Source organism: Humulus lupulus, chromosome 3 (assembly GCF_963169125.1).
Source record: "Humulus lupulus chromosome 3, drHumLupu1.1, whole genome shotgun sequence".
In the NCBI taxonomy this organism is placed as follows: domain Eukaryota; kingdom Viridiplantae; phylum Streptophyta; class Magnoliopsida; order Rosales; family Cannabaceae; genus Humulus; species Humulus lupulus.
The window spans coordinates 100,341,340-100,356,003 of NC_084795.1; the positions used below are offsets into that span (position 1 = coordinate 100,341,340).

A 14,664-nucleotide genomic window follows, 5' to 3' on the forward strand; every position below is an offset into this window, starting at 1 on the left:
AAACTAAAAACCATAGATGAGATTTTGAGAGACGCACAGAGAAGAAGAACATGACAGCTGGTAGGGCACTTGTTCTTGCTTATGGTTGGCAACAAAGAAAAATAGAGAGATTAAGAATGTTGTATATGGTTCCAATCCAAGCATTTAAAAATTAACAGAAAGAAATATAGGCAGAATACTGCTAGTAATATCAACAGAAATGACAAATGATACTACTTCAAGGGTAAAAAAAATAACATAACATTCAAAAAATGCACCTCTGTTTCATTGGCTAGCGAGCATTGTAAACTGAAATCCATTGTGTCGCTGGAACACCTAGACGAACCTTCTTCCTTGGTTGCCCATCATCATCTTCCTCAATATTCAATCTACCCCGTTTTTGTCCAACTTGGCTAATAATCTAACAATAATTACATTGAAATAAGAGCATAAATAAGGTATAATTAATAAGCATGTGTTAAAGTAATTAAAAAATACAAACTAAGCACTGAGCAGTGTACACTTTTGGGTTGAGTCTCATTTAAACGAAACAAATAAAACCTAATTTCATATTAGTTATAAATTTTCTCATAAATAACACCAAACGTGACAAAGAAGATGATTGTCCATAAATTTTTTCTTTTTCCAACAGGGGATAATAAGAAAAACCAGAATTCACCCAGAAATGGTAACAACCAAGACTTCAAGTAAGCAGTATCCTCATTATACAAGAATTATGTGCAAGAAAATGGCTGATAATTAAAAATTCTCAACTAGTTCATTTTAAGGGTACTAGTAGCGTCATATATATACATATATATTTTATATATATATATAGAGAGAGAGAGAGAGTTACTTACAGTGGGAAAGGGAGGGTTTTGAGAGGCGTTGTGGGATAGTTGTGAGGTGAGAAGGAGAAGGAGAAGCCATGGTCTCTTTCTGCCTTTGTGAGACAGAGAAGAAGAACCAAAACCACCCCCTCCGCAAGACCAAGCCACCCACGACCCTGAGCCCGTCGTTTTCACAAGACCCACGAGCCCCTGTCATTTGTGTCGTTTGCCGATGACCGACCCCTAAGCCCCCACCCTTTTCCCAATACCCATCCCTGCCAAAGGTTGTGATGGAGATGGAGGTGGAATTGTGCGATGGAGGCTAATTGTCAAAGTGATTTGGGTGGAGAGAAAAGAATGAGGTGAGAGAAAGAAAAATTGGATTTGGGCAAAAAGTATAACACATTTTTTCATTTGCCGCTTAAAATTTTTTGTCCCGCCTATAATTTTCAGAAATCTAATTTTACCTCTTTTTAATCTTACTTATTATAATACTTTTTGAAAAAGCTTATATTCATGTGTTGTGGAAAGAGATATTTGTTGTAGTGAATGTCTCCAAACCTTAAGTGCAAATACCACCGCCGCCAATTCCAGATCATGTGTGGGATACCTCTGCTCGTATTCCTTCAACTGTCTTGACATGTAGTCTATTACCTTTCCGGCTTGCATCAATACACATCCCAAACCCTGTCTGGAAGCATCACAATAGACTACAAACTTATCATTGTCTGACGGCGGACTCAATATTGCAGCAGTGACTAGTCGCCACTTCAACTCCTTAAAGTTGTTCTCACACCTTTCTATCCATACATACCTAGTCTTCCTATGTGTCAATTCGGTCAATGGTGTGGCTATCCTAGAGAATCCCTCAATGAACCGCCGATAGTATCCTGCCAATCCCAAAAAACTCCTAACCTCTGGTACACTACTCGGCCTGGGCCAATCCCTCACCGCCTTAATCTTACTTGGGTCAACCAGAATCCCCTCCTTACTGACAATATGACCCATAAATGTTACTTGGGGTAGCCAAAACTCACACTTGTCGAACTTAGCATATAACCTATGCTCCCTCAACCGCTGTAATACCAGGCGTAGATGTTGCTCTTGCTCTGTCTTTGACTGAGAGCATACCAGTATGTCGTCAATGAATACGATCATAAACTTGTCCATATAATCCTTGAAAACCCTATTCATCAATTCCATAAAGGCTGCCAGGGCATTGGTTAATCCAAAGGACATAACCAGGAATTCATAGTGTCCATACCTTGTGTGGAAAGAGGTATTTGGTATGTCCTCCTCTTTAATCCTCAACTGACGGTAGCTTGACCGAAGATCAATCTTAGAGAACATTGTCTTCCCCTGTAGCTAGTCAAAAAAGTCATCAATTCTAGGTAGTGGGTACTTGTCCTTAATGGACATCTTGTTCAGCTCTGTATAGTCAATACACATCCTTAAGGATCCATCCTTCTTCTTGACGAACAACACGGGAGCAACCCATGGCAAAAAACTCGGTCTGATGAATCCCAAATCCAGTAACTCTTGCAACTGAATCTTCAGTTCCTTCAACTCTACCGGAGCCATTCTATAAGGTGTCCTATATATTGGCTCCGCCCCTGGAGCAAACTCTATAACAAACTCGATCTCTCGGTGTGGCAGCAACCCTGGCAAGTCTGTGGGGAACAAATCAGGAAACTCACATACTAGTCTGGTCTCCTTCGGTCAAACCAAAACAACTCTAGTAGTATCTAAAATGTTTGCTAGGAATCCTATGCAACCCTCCTGCATCATGTCTCTAGCCTTCAGGGCCGAAATCATGGGTACTCACTATCCCCACGAACACAAAGGGTACCTCCCTTTCTGGTTCAAAGGTCACCATTATGCGCTTGCATTCAATCGTCGCCCTCAGCAACCTTCGCATTCTTCAAAGGAACGATGCCCTTCTTCAAGGTGGCACGTCCTCGCTTGCTACCTCAAGCCTTAGGAGGTATCCCCAAGATATTGTCCAAATTGGAATCCATCTCGCCTTAAAGGAGAAATAGAAGATCAATTGTATTGAGAGAAGAAAAAATGCATAAGTCTAATAATGAAAACGGCAAAGTATTAGGAACTTGACTGTAGGATTCCTCTAAGCTCGAGCTAGGGGACCAAGAAATTCCCCCATATTCTAGCGAGGCCAATGGAGTCCCTATATTCATTGGTTCCATATTGTACGACTATCCCATCCCAAACCTTGTTTAAACTATACATTGTTTGGTATTTCCCCAACCAGCTATTGAACCTATGAACCTTAAAATCTACCCCTGACCAGGAAATTGTTCTGGGGATCGTTAAATAAAACTATGGTGTTGGGTTCGTATCCAAGCAAAGTGGGAGACCAGTGGGATAAGTCGAGTACAACTTTACCTCCTTCAAATGAGCTCGTTGAGGCCTCGTCCTGTGCCTCATTACCCGAGCAGGAGGGTTCGATTGGGCGAGGTATCGGGCCACACGAGCTCGAGCCCATGTGTTTGCCTCTCACAGGGAGCCTGGTTGTGGGCACGGGGACGTCTTCCCACCTTGCATATTTACGGATGCTCGAGTCGTCAGTGGAATCGCTCTCCTCAAGATGGCTACAAAGCCGGAGCTTGTCTTCGTGAAGGAGATAGCCGAGGAATCGTTGATTGTAAGGGAGCTTGAGGATCGCTTCCCTATGTTCTCTCATGGAATCTGTAGGCTATGGACGGTGGTAGGTTGTTGCATTCAATATTTGTGAGCAATGTGAGCTCAAAAATGAAAGAAAAAGATAATTAATAAGGTCTATGGTGAAATACTTATGAATCCACTTGAAGGAGTAAAAGCAAGAGGGAGTAAGACTGTCCGTCTAGAAAAAGATGGTCTTGAAATTAGGAGGATGGTTGGGGTATCCTCGAACAGGCGCTTCTCCTTGGGGTAGCTCGAGAGTTAGTAGAATCCATCTCCGTCGTGAGCTCGGGAAAGGTTACTTTTGAGACAAAAGAGATAGAGGATCTCGTGCGCTGAGGGCGCTCCCACTTCATCTCCTAGTATAGCGACCTCAAGGAGGCCAGGAGCATGTACGAGTGGGTTTGGAGTTGGAATGGGGTGATATCGGCATAATCCAGGAAGTCCCAGAAATAGTCCTTTAGAGGCAGTAAGGCATCGCAGGTGCTCTCGACTCCAGGCTGTGTGCTTAACCTTCCTCTCGAGATTGCCTGCGCCAGGGGCATAGCAGCTCCTTTTGTTGGAGCTGGTGGGACGACATACCAACTTGCTGGAGAGTTTTAGCCCAAGGCAGGATAGTAGCTCAGAAATCTGTCAGGTCGAAGTGATGGTACTTTGGTAGTGTTCGGCCTCAAAGAAAGAGCTCTCCAAGACTGAGATGGAGAGAGATTTAGGAGCAGTGGACAGTTGATTTAAAAGATCCTCCATTAGGTAGAATGAAAGAGTGACAGGAGGGTAGGCTACGATGACTCTAAGCTTAGGGTCTAGTGGAATTGGTCGGATCTCAAGGTCCAGATCGGTATATACCGCAACTTGAAGTTTCTTTCTCTTCCTCTCGTCGATCTGACGTCAAAAATGGGATCATATATCTTCTCGTTCGCGCTATTCCTTATGCGCACAGATTAACCGTTGATTTCGCGTGAATGGCAATTCAGGTTGAGGAGATGACGGGTGATAAGGGATGGAAAGCTCGGCCCCCTACTGATTCTTTGAAGACTGTGACATCTAACAAGAAAGAAAAAGGTGAGGGCTCATTATAAAAAATAAGAGGAAAAGATTAAGATCTTGATAACTCAAGCTCGCAAGCTCGAGATAACGAGATCGCCTTAATCAAGCCTGAAGGCTCGAAACGGAGAGATTAATTCCAATGCCAACACTGAACTACTATGAAGTTCAGGGCATCGAGGGTAAACCCACGTGAGTGTGGGGTAGTTATTGTCAATTTAAGAGTATCCCGAATTTCTAGGGAAAAAATGGCCAATTACCCAAAAAGGCAATATTATCGGGATACGTGCGTTAAAACCCTAATTCAGAACTCTATTTCTTATGCTACACGAAACTTATAACATGTTACCCCATGACCTAAAGAAAGGCACAATTTTTATCTGTTTTCATCGAATCTTTTTGCCTAAAAAAATCTCTGATCACTACCAATTTACCAAAATCAGAAACTACCTAGTGCAAAAGAGATTTCAAGAATCTGGTAGAAACCAGAAAAACTTTTTTACACATAAAGGAAACATATGTAAAAAAAATACATATATGAAGATCAGAGAACTTACACAATGTGGATTGTGGGTACGAAGATATCGTCAATTGTAGAAGAGGTAGCGGGAACGATCATACGGAGCCGAAGGTTGAAAAAGTGCTTTGCTTCTTCAATTTGGAGAACATGCAAGGAGAGCTCTGGTTTGCGTTTGTTTTTCTTCTGAAAAATTAAAAAGCAAAGTGAAGGGGTAGAAGGTGGCGAATGGGTTAAATAGGAAAAAAGGTAGTGCTAAAAGGGGGAATCTAAACCCTTGATCTAGGTTAAAATGTGATCCAAGGGACCACATTCGGTTTAAAAATTTGGCGGCAAAAAGGGAATTGGAAGGGACATGTGCAAAGAAAAGAGTACTTGAGTACTCTTGGTATGCAATCCCCTAATGACACGTGTCCACACTCGAGTGTAGCAGGTGGGTACATTTTTCGAAAGTGAAGTTCAAAAGCTTCCTTCTTAGAGGATTCGAACCAACACTTTTGAGGGGGCAAAATGTTACACCCAAATTTTGAGAATAAAATAAATAGCCTCGAAAGGTCGACTCAAAATGGTTAAGCTTGAAATAGTTAAGCTCGTGTATACGAATACTAGCAAAACACTTGTACGAATTATCAAATGGTTCTAGATATGCTATCAGCATTCTAGTCTACTTATAGATCCATCACTAGCAATCGAGCATGAGTCGCATCGTTCCAACCTAAGTTGCAGGCTCGAAGGCACCGACCTTCTCCGAGGAACGTACTCGACAAAATTACTAGATGAGGAGGAGGTTATAACTAGAACGGTGAGCTCGAAGTCTGGACTGATATTGAAAGCACGTCAGCAATACGATCGAGCTCAGCGACGCGTTTCACACGCAGGAATGTTGTTAGGAAATCCATATTTCATAGGGAGTCGTTATTATCATATATAAAATCCCTATTATTATGGGATATTATGTAATCAATGCATTTATTATATTTATTTCAAACTAATATAATTGATTGTAACTTCCCTGAATCAGAGGAAGATATTCTCATGACCAAGTCTATAAATAGTCTGGTCTGATTCAATTGTATTCACGCACAAATTGTATTGAGGAATACTCTGCCAAATTTTTTTCTGAAAAAGCTTTGAGAGAGTAGTGAGATAGTGACTCGTGGACTAGGCACATTTTAACTGCTAAACCACGTAAAAAGCTATTGAATCCTTTTATTTTTTTGTATCATTGTTTAGTGCTCTTCATATCTAAGTTGACGAAAAACGGCGTCAACAATATGTATTAGAAATGGTTAAAAAGGGAGGTAATGTTGGTCCTTCTAAATTCCCTCATGATATTGGTCCTTCTTTAAATTTGTGTCGTTCTCCTCGAACTCCAACGACACCTGTTAACAATGAAGCACCTAACATTCATGTATTTTGGTTTCTTTAGTTTTATTGGTTTTACTTTTGTTTTTGTACTATTTGTTTGTATTTTGGTTTGGTTATTAGTTTATTTTTTGTTAATTAGAATTATGCTCATATATTTTCTCTTTGGTATTCATAGTTTTCATCTTATGTTTATGTGTATCAGGGAGGTAATGGTGGTGCTTCATCGCCATGTGTTGCTGGTGGTTTGTGTTCTTCACCTCGAGGTAAAGGGTCATCAAATTTCAAGAGCATGACTATTGGGATAAAGAAAGATCATGGGAGTAGAGTTAAGGTACCTGGTTACTTTGATATGGTTTTCCATGTTCATATATCTTTTTTTTTTTTTTTTGATAAGTTCCAAGTTCCCAAGTGTTTGGTAGTGTTTTCTCACGTGGTCCCTGGTAACCTTGAAATGCTTTCCTTTACTTATATGTGTTACTTGAATGTTAAGCAACCATGTACTTTAGGTTTTCCACTGTTATTTTGTTGTATTTTTTTATTTTATGGCTTTATAGGTACATGGTTAATTAATGATTTTTAGTATTTTTTATAGGTAGCTAGTTACTTTGTTGTGTTTTTTTATTTTCTGGCTTTATAGGTACACAGTTACTTAATGATTTTTAGTGTTTTTTATAGGCACCTAGTTACTTTGTTGTATTTTTTTCTGGCTTTATAGGTACACAGTTACTTAATGATGTTTAGTGTTTTTTAGTGTTTTCTCATGCGGTCCCTGGTTACCTTGAAATGTTTTACTTTACTTATATGTGTTATTTTAATGTTAAGTAATCAGGTACTTTATGTTGTCCATTTTTATTTTGTTGTATTTTTTTATTTTCTGGCTTTATCGGTACACAATTACTTAATGATGTTAGTGTTTTTTTATAGGTACCTAGTTATTTTGAAATAGTTTTATATGTTTATCTATGCTTTTTCAATGATAAGTAACCAGTTACTAACATGTTGCCATGTTTTTTGCAGGATGCCCATTTTAGAAATAAACCTAAGAGGCAATTTGGGAGTAAAGTGCAACAATGGAATATGGCTAGTGTTATAAGTGATATTAAGTCAGTTTTAACTTCGAGACAAAAAATAATTTTTCGAAGAACACCATTTGGTCATTTCTTGGATTTGCCTGATATTACATTTCAGACTTAGTTATTTCGCAGTGTTTTTATGAGGGAGGTTCATAAAAAAATGAAGATTTTGATTTTTGGTTTAAGTTGGGTGGTAAAGTAGTTAGGTTTTCAATTGATGAGTTTGCCCACATTACTGGACTGAAATGTGTGGGTAGTGTTGATTTTAGCATTTTTAAAGAGGCTGATTTGGGTCTTAGGAAATTTATTTTTCCTTTGTGTGATGGTAAACCTAGGAAATAAGAGAAGCTTAGGAAAGATGAGGTTGCATCTGCTTTCAATAAAGAATTGCAGAAGAAGGGTGATATGGTTGTTGTTAAGTTGTCCATTGTTCATTTGCAAGGTAGTTATTTGTAACGACCCAAAATCACTAATAAGGCTTAAGGGCCTTGATTAGTGTGCCGGGAGGGAAGGTTGGGATTTATGTGTGATTTTATGAGTTAAATGCATGGTTATGATTTAAAGCATGTTATATGACTATTTGTTTATCTGAGATGCATGACTATGTATATTAGTGTGCATGTAGGCCCGGATCGTTTTAGAAGGGCATAACTGTAATTTTGGCCATGTTGGGCATAGCTGTATTGATATGTGATGATTGTTGAGACCGCATTGTGATGTGGATGTATCTGTGATTTGTGACTCGAGGCGATCCCAGTGAGCAGGCTAGCGGAAAAGTCATGGCGGGAATTTATACCCGGCTCGGGGCGAGCCTGGGGGTATAAGCAGGAATTTAGAGAATAGATTGAGATTAATTTTGATGATGGGGGATACTTATTTGGTGATTTATCAGGTGTTGGAAAGCAACGGGAAAATATTAGAGACACTTGAGGATTAGCGGGAATTGGGTGAATGACTAAAATGGCCCTACTTGGACAAAAGGATTTAGAGTTAATAGGAAGGGCATTTTGGTCAATTGGCTTTTAGAAGATTGATTTATGAGGCTTTATACACTTAGTGGGATTTATAGAGAAATAGTGTTGGCTGTGGAGAGAAAGAAAGAAAAGAAAGAAAAAGGAAAGAAAGAAAAGAGAGAAAACAGAGGGGTTTTCCAAAGGATCGGTTTGTGCATTTTTGCACCATTCCTCTCCATTTTTCTTGGAGAAAAGCTTAGTGGAGAGCAATGATAGGCTGAGCATCAAGGATCTTGGGTTAGACTTGAAGATTTGGCAAGGATTAGCAAGAACACATCAACTTTTGAGGTAAGTTTTTAGAGATTTCAGTTTTAAGGGTTTTGATGGTTTGAGCTGAGTTGATGGGAATTTTAGGGAATTTCTGGGCAAGCTTTGAGGATGAACAAGCTAAGGAGGTCTAGGGTTGAATCAAGGTCGAAATTTGCATCAATGGTAAGAATTCTGAGCCTTTAACTTTGTTGTTGACTGAATTTCTGGGTTTAGGGTTGTTTATGGTGAATTTTGAGATTCGGGATGTTTGTGCTTGGGTTTTGAGATTTGGGGATGCTTGGGATGAATGGAGAGTGTTTATAAGCTTGATTTTGGGTTTGGAAAAGGTTTGGACAAGTTTGGGGTTGAAATGGTTGAAGGAAATCGCAAGAAGCGATTTTTGGGTTCTGCTGGGCTGCAACTAGCGCTACAGCGCTAGTCAGTGGGCGCTGTAGCGCTAGCCCCTGTTCTGGGGGGTGTGTTCTGCTTGTAGCGCTACAGCGCCCTCTTTAGAGCGCTGTAGCGTTGCACTGTTCACAGAAGTGGATTTTTGGGTTTTTGATGAGGGATTTTGACCTAGGGTTCGGGGCTCGATTCCGCCACTTTGTTTTGGGGATTTAGGACTTCCTGGGGGCTCGGGAGTGGTCCCGAGGCTAGGTATTCGGACTTGGGGTTCGGTGTTGACTTTGACCTATGTTTATGCCTAGGTGTGCGCTAAGGCTCGAGTGGGATCGTGCTCAAGGAGTCAGGTGATCTAAGCTATCGAATTGAAAGGTAAGAAAACTATAACACCCGTAGGATAGGGCATGGGCCCATAGTGTGATTGCGGGGCACGGCCCTATATTGCCTGTTGCATGATGAGATGATTGCAAGGCACGGCCCTATATTGCATTACATGTTAGGGTGCAGACTTAAATGAATTAATATTTGTTTGAATGTTGTTTGAGTTACACTATATGTGTGATTATAGTGAAATGAACGGCTATGGCCGAGGGCGGCAAGGCCGAGAACGGCAGCGGGGCCGGAAGTAACACTTAGCACATGGGATGCTTATAGTCAGGGTAGGACCCAGTGGATACATGTGAGATCCTACGGTAAGGACCGAGACCCCAGGCTTTGGTAAGGCTTCTGGGGCGGCATGGCCGTGTTTGCTTAGTCTAATGGTTGACTTGTTTATCTGTGGACTATCTGATATGATTAACTGTATAATTTGCATATGTTATGTACTGCATGAGTTTTCTTGCTGGGCTTCGGCTCACGGGTGCTCTGTGTTGCAGGTAAGGGCATAGATTGAGTCAACCAACCATGAGTACGGAGAGCGTGAAGCGACGCGTACATGTTTGGCCTGCCCGACTGCTTTGGTTGGGGGTTTATTCGAGAAATGGCTGTAATAATCTATAATTTTTATAACTAATCAACTGTAAGCTTATTTCAAGATGTAAATAGTTTTCAAACCTCATTTTGGGATCCCAAATGTTTAATACTAGAAGTTTTAATGAAACGGCGCATTTTCAAAGATTACAGCCTTAACTTTTATTAGTCACACTTTTGTTTTAAAAACCTCGATTAGCAAGTTCATTGCACACTGTTTTGTCTTAAAACTCACTTGGTAACGGCTCTAAGGTAGTAGGGCGTTACATTATTTGATTGGGACATAGCCTGAGACTCGGGTTGTCAGCTTTTTTTTTTTTTTGCTATGGTTGATATTGATTGTGTTGAGTTGAAAAATTTTGTGTTTGGGAAAGTTTTGTGGCAATGGACTAGGTGTGCCATTCGATCCGTCTTGAAAGTTAGGAATGCCATTTATGATTTTTTCCCTAGGAAACCAGATGGGTCACTTGATAACCATAGTTATAAGTGTTATGGTTTCCCTATTGCTTTCCTTATATGGATTTATGAGAGCATTCCTTCTTGTTCTCAATCTTTATGTCAGAGGGTTGATTCCTTGTTTCCAAGAATTTTGAATTTCACAAGCAAGGGAAGTGTGTTGTACCAGTATTTGCTTGATAAAGTGCTTTTGGAGGAAGAGGTATCGATTTCCTTTTATTTTTTTAGTTTTTTTTTCTTGTATTCTTTTTTATTATTTTGGTTATTTATTTGGGTAACTGGTTACCTATTACAGCTCTTGTTGCAGTTTGTTTTAAAAAAAAAATCATTATTGTAGTATGATGTTAATGTCATGATTCATACCAATGAAAAAATCAAACTGCCTATTTTGAGAGGGTTGTCTTTTGACAATACATTTTTTCCAACAAATCCACCTATTGATGATTGTACATCAGATATTCGTGAGGACCTTATTGCCATTGAATCAAAATTGGTTGAAGTGCAAGATCCCCAGAAGTGTATAATGCTTGAAATTTCTGATTTGAAGAAATCTTTCGCAACTGAGTTTGCAAGTGTCATAGCTTTGTTGGGTGATATTAAGGCATCTATGCCTGCTACTAATGATAATGGGGGTGTAGAGTGTGAAGATCATGTGCATGCTAATACTTCTTCTGAGGTAACTGGTTACTATTGTCTGTGTGTTTTGTGTTATTAGGTCTGATTTGTTTCTCATTTTTTTTAATTGTTGTTGTTTGTACTTTAGGATTATTTTGATGACTGTTTTTCTGGAGGGTACCAAGATGTTTATATTGGTGAAGAGATGGGGGCTGACTTCGAGCATTTTGTTCAGATTGCTTCACAATTTATTACTCCTGCTAATGTATGTTGTTTTTACCATGTATTGTTTAAGTAACAGTTTTTTCCATATTTTGTTGTTTTTTTTATAAAGTATTGGTTCCTTATTTATTTTTTTCAGAGGCAAATTAAAGATGACTTATTTGCAACGTCCCGAATTTGATATTAAGGATGAGAGCCTTGACTACATTTCCTGGAGGGTCTAATTGGGATTATTGAGCAAGTAATGGATTTTATGCGTGATGAGGTGTTATAAATGAATTATGTGGTAATGTGAATTAGACATGCATGTTTATATGTATTGAATGTGCATGTGGGCCCATTTCTGTGAATAGAGGCATGTTGTTAACTTTGGCCCATTGAAGGCATAAATGTAAATATGCATGTGTTTAGAGTGAGACCCTAGTGTTATGGGGATGTATTTGAGATGTGTGGTCTGAGACGATCATAGGGAGCAGATTAGCGGAATAGTCACAATGGGATCAGATCCCCGGCTCAGAGTGAGGCTAGGGGTATTTTGAGAACTTGGCAAATGTGTGGGTTTACCGGGTAATGGGTAATTACCTAGTAATTATTTGGGTATGTCGGGATTAAACGAGAATTTATAGGAATACTCAAGGAATTAGCGGGAGGTGGCAAATGACAGGATTGCCCTTTGGTGGCACTGAAGGACTAGAGATAGACTTAGGGGCATTTGGGGTATTTTACAGCTGAGGATAGACTTAAGCTAACCTATACTCTAGAACTGACCATAAAACAGGGGAAGGATACCACAAACTCTTAGCTCTCTCTCTTTCCCTAACAATTCTCTCTCTCTTAAAGGGCTAAGGAAGTTTTGTTGCTGAAATTCAAGAGAGAAGGCTTGGAAATCAAAGGGGATTAAAGCTAGAGGTAGTTGAGGTTTAGCTCAGGGCTGGGTCATCAGATGAGGTAAGGTTGTTTCTATGTTTCTTCTAGTAATTAATGTTGATTTTACTGAGTTTTTGTTGTGATTTAGAGGCTCTATAGGGTTGAACTTTAGGATATGATTTCTGGATTTTGATGAGTTTGTGGGGTAAGTTTTGGGGTATCTTTAATAGTTATGCTACTTTGGTATGAATTGTGGAGTGAATTTTGGGTCTAGGCTCTGCTTTTTGTGGATTTTGGAAAGGTTGGCTCGTAAAAAAATGGTGGATTTCTGGGTTTCGAAGGCCCGAATCGCGGCCTTGTTCTTCAGGAGTCGTGGCCCGCGTGTTTGAAGAGGCTAAGAAGCCTATGGTTTGCCCAGGTGTCGCGACCCTAGGGGAGGCATGTTGCAGCCTGTGTCCTTCAGCATAGAGAGCTCTACTCTCTGACCTGTAGGCGCGTCGCGGCCCTAAGGGGCATGCCGCGGCTCAAATTAGGGAAAGTGACCAAATTGGAGTTTTAAGCTCGGGAACCCAAATGTTAAGGCTCAGGAAGGATTCTACTACCCGATTTAGTAGAATTTGAGGTCCCGGAGGCTAGTATGTTATTCCAAAGGCTTTTAATTGATTTAGATCATGATGGATATCTATTGATACGTTATGACTAGGTCTTACCGCTCAGACTCGGGATTGGGAGTCGTACTCGGGATCGCTTTGGGTTGTCACTCGGGACAACAGGTAAGAGAACTATTTGTACCTGTAGAGTTATGTGACATATAGCGTTGTATGTATTTTTTATGTTTGTTATGTCATACATGTGATTATGACTGATCGGCAAGAGCCGAAAGCGACAAGAGTCAAGAGCGGCAAGGGGCCGAGATCGGTGTTAAGCATGTTGAATGCAGGTCGCCAGTGCGAGACCCTAAAGAGCATTGTACACACCCATTCGGCTAGGACCGCAAACTTGGTGCCTGATAGTGTACCCCAATCGGCGAAGGTTGCTACTGTGTTATTAGGTTGTTGTGTTATTAGATTGTTGTGTTATTAGACTGTTGTGTTATTATACTACTAAGTTATTGTACGGTTGTGTTATTGTATTGATGTACTATTAGGCTATTATGCAATTGTGCTATTGAGTTGTTCTACTGTTGTATTGTTGTGCATTCCCATAGGAACTGGTAGCTATATGTTGTTCTGATTAAGTATGTCTTGCTGAGGTGTATTATTATTGTATGATGTGCTTGAAGTTCTCTTGTTGGGCCTCGGCTCATGGGTGCTCTGTGGTGCAGGTAAGAGCAAGGAAAATGGGTCGAACAACTATGAGTTGGAGGGCATGGAGCGGTGTGTACATGTTTGGCCTACTTGGCCACCACAGCTGGGGTTGTTTAAAGGAACACGTGGTAAATGTTCGCTTTTGTTGCCTAGGTCAACTGTACCATATCTTTGGATTGTAAAAGTATTTTAAAACCGTATTTTGGGATCCCAATGTAATAATTTTATAAATTTTAATGAATGACCAACTTCTTTTACTTAATATTCGTTAAACGGGTCTTTAATTCAATTTAATCACGCTTTTTAACTTAAAAGCTCGATTACCGAGCTAATGGCACATTTATAAATAACATGGTAATGGCTCTAAGGAAGTAGGGCATTACAACTTGGTATCAGAGCGTGCCAAGGTTTATGGTTTCTAGAGATTGACCAAACATGTACACTTGCTGCCAGAGACAAGTTCGACTCAAGGTTGGTTGGTATTAGATGCAATATTTGCTTAACTGTTTATTTGAGTTGCCTTATCTACTAGAATAAGGAGCATGATAGATATGTTTGTGTTTTTGTGGGAATGAGGTTTGATGAGTGTTGCATGAGCATTTTGGATTTGTGTTTTGATATGTGTATTATATGGCTACTATGTTGTTTAGCCTTGCTTTGGTTTAGTGTTGGATTAAAGTTTCAAGGCTGGTAGGCCAAGTTTTCGATTGCAGATAGATTTGGAAGTTTTGTATCCAAGGCAGTCAATTGGATCAGGCAGTGTGAATGATGACAGCTGAGACCAAAATCATCCGTCGGTCCTGGGATTGGTGACAAGTGTTTGCTAGCAAGCAAGCGGGATTGTAAAGGCAAGAAGAAGAGGTTAGGTGATTGAGACAGTGGGTTCTGTCAGGATACGCTGCCCTATGAGAGTTGGCAACAATGGCACCGGTTACGACTTAACCTAAGGGTGGAAACATACGAGAATTATTATATGAAAGAATCCAAAAGTTTAATCCTTCAGTTTTTTTAGGGAGGTCTAGACTCGTACAGAATTGAACAGTGGACATGCATGGTTAGCTCCATCCTCGGCTA

The 14,664-nt window shown here is 40.1% G+C and overlaps 1 protein-coding gene across 2 annotated transcripts; it reads left to right on the plus strand.

Moving 5' to 3' along the window:
- The first annotated feature begins 6,617 nt into the window (after positions 1-6,617).
- Positions 6,618-13,779, plus strand: LOC133823014 (uncharacterized). Of its 2 annotated transcripts, XM_062255570.1 has the most exons (5): positions 6,618-6,680; positions 10,688-10,781; positions 11,035-11,255; positions 11,343-11,459; positions 13,608-13,779. In XM_062255570.1, the coding sequence occupies exons 3-5, from the start codon at positions 11,103-11,105 to the stop codon at positions 13,770-13,772; spliced, it is 435 nt and encodes a 144-aa protein (XP_062111554.1). In that variant the 5' UTR covers positions 6,618-6,680; positions 10,688-10,781; positions 11,035-11,102; the 3' UTR covers positions 13,773-13,779. The 2 variants fall into 2 exon arrangements, with proteins under 2 accessions (XP_062111554.1, XP_062111553.1); XM_062255569.1 differs by lacking the exon at positions 6,618-6,680 and having other exon boundaries at positions 10,403-10,781.
- The last annotated feature ends 885 nt before the right edge of the window (positions 13,780-14,664 follow it).

Coding starts and splice junctions, on each gene's coding strand:
- LOC133823014 (XM_062255570.1), top strand. CDS start 11,103: ATGCTTGAAATTTCTGATTTGAAGAAATCTTTCGCAACTGAGTTTGCA. Junction 11,256..11,342: donor ATGCTAATACTTCTTCTGAG/GTAACTGGTTAC, acceptor TTTGTACTTTAG/GATTATTTTGATGACTGTTT. Junction 11,460..13,607: donor AATTTATTACTCCTGCTAAT/GTATGTTGTTTT, acceptor TCTGTGGTGCAG/GTAAGAGCAAGGAAAATGGG.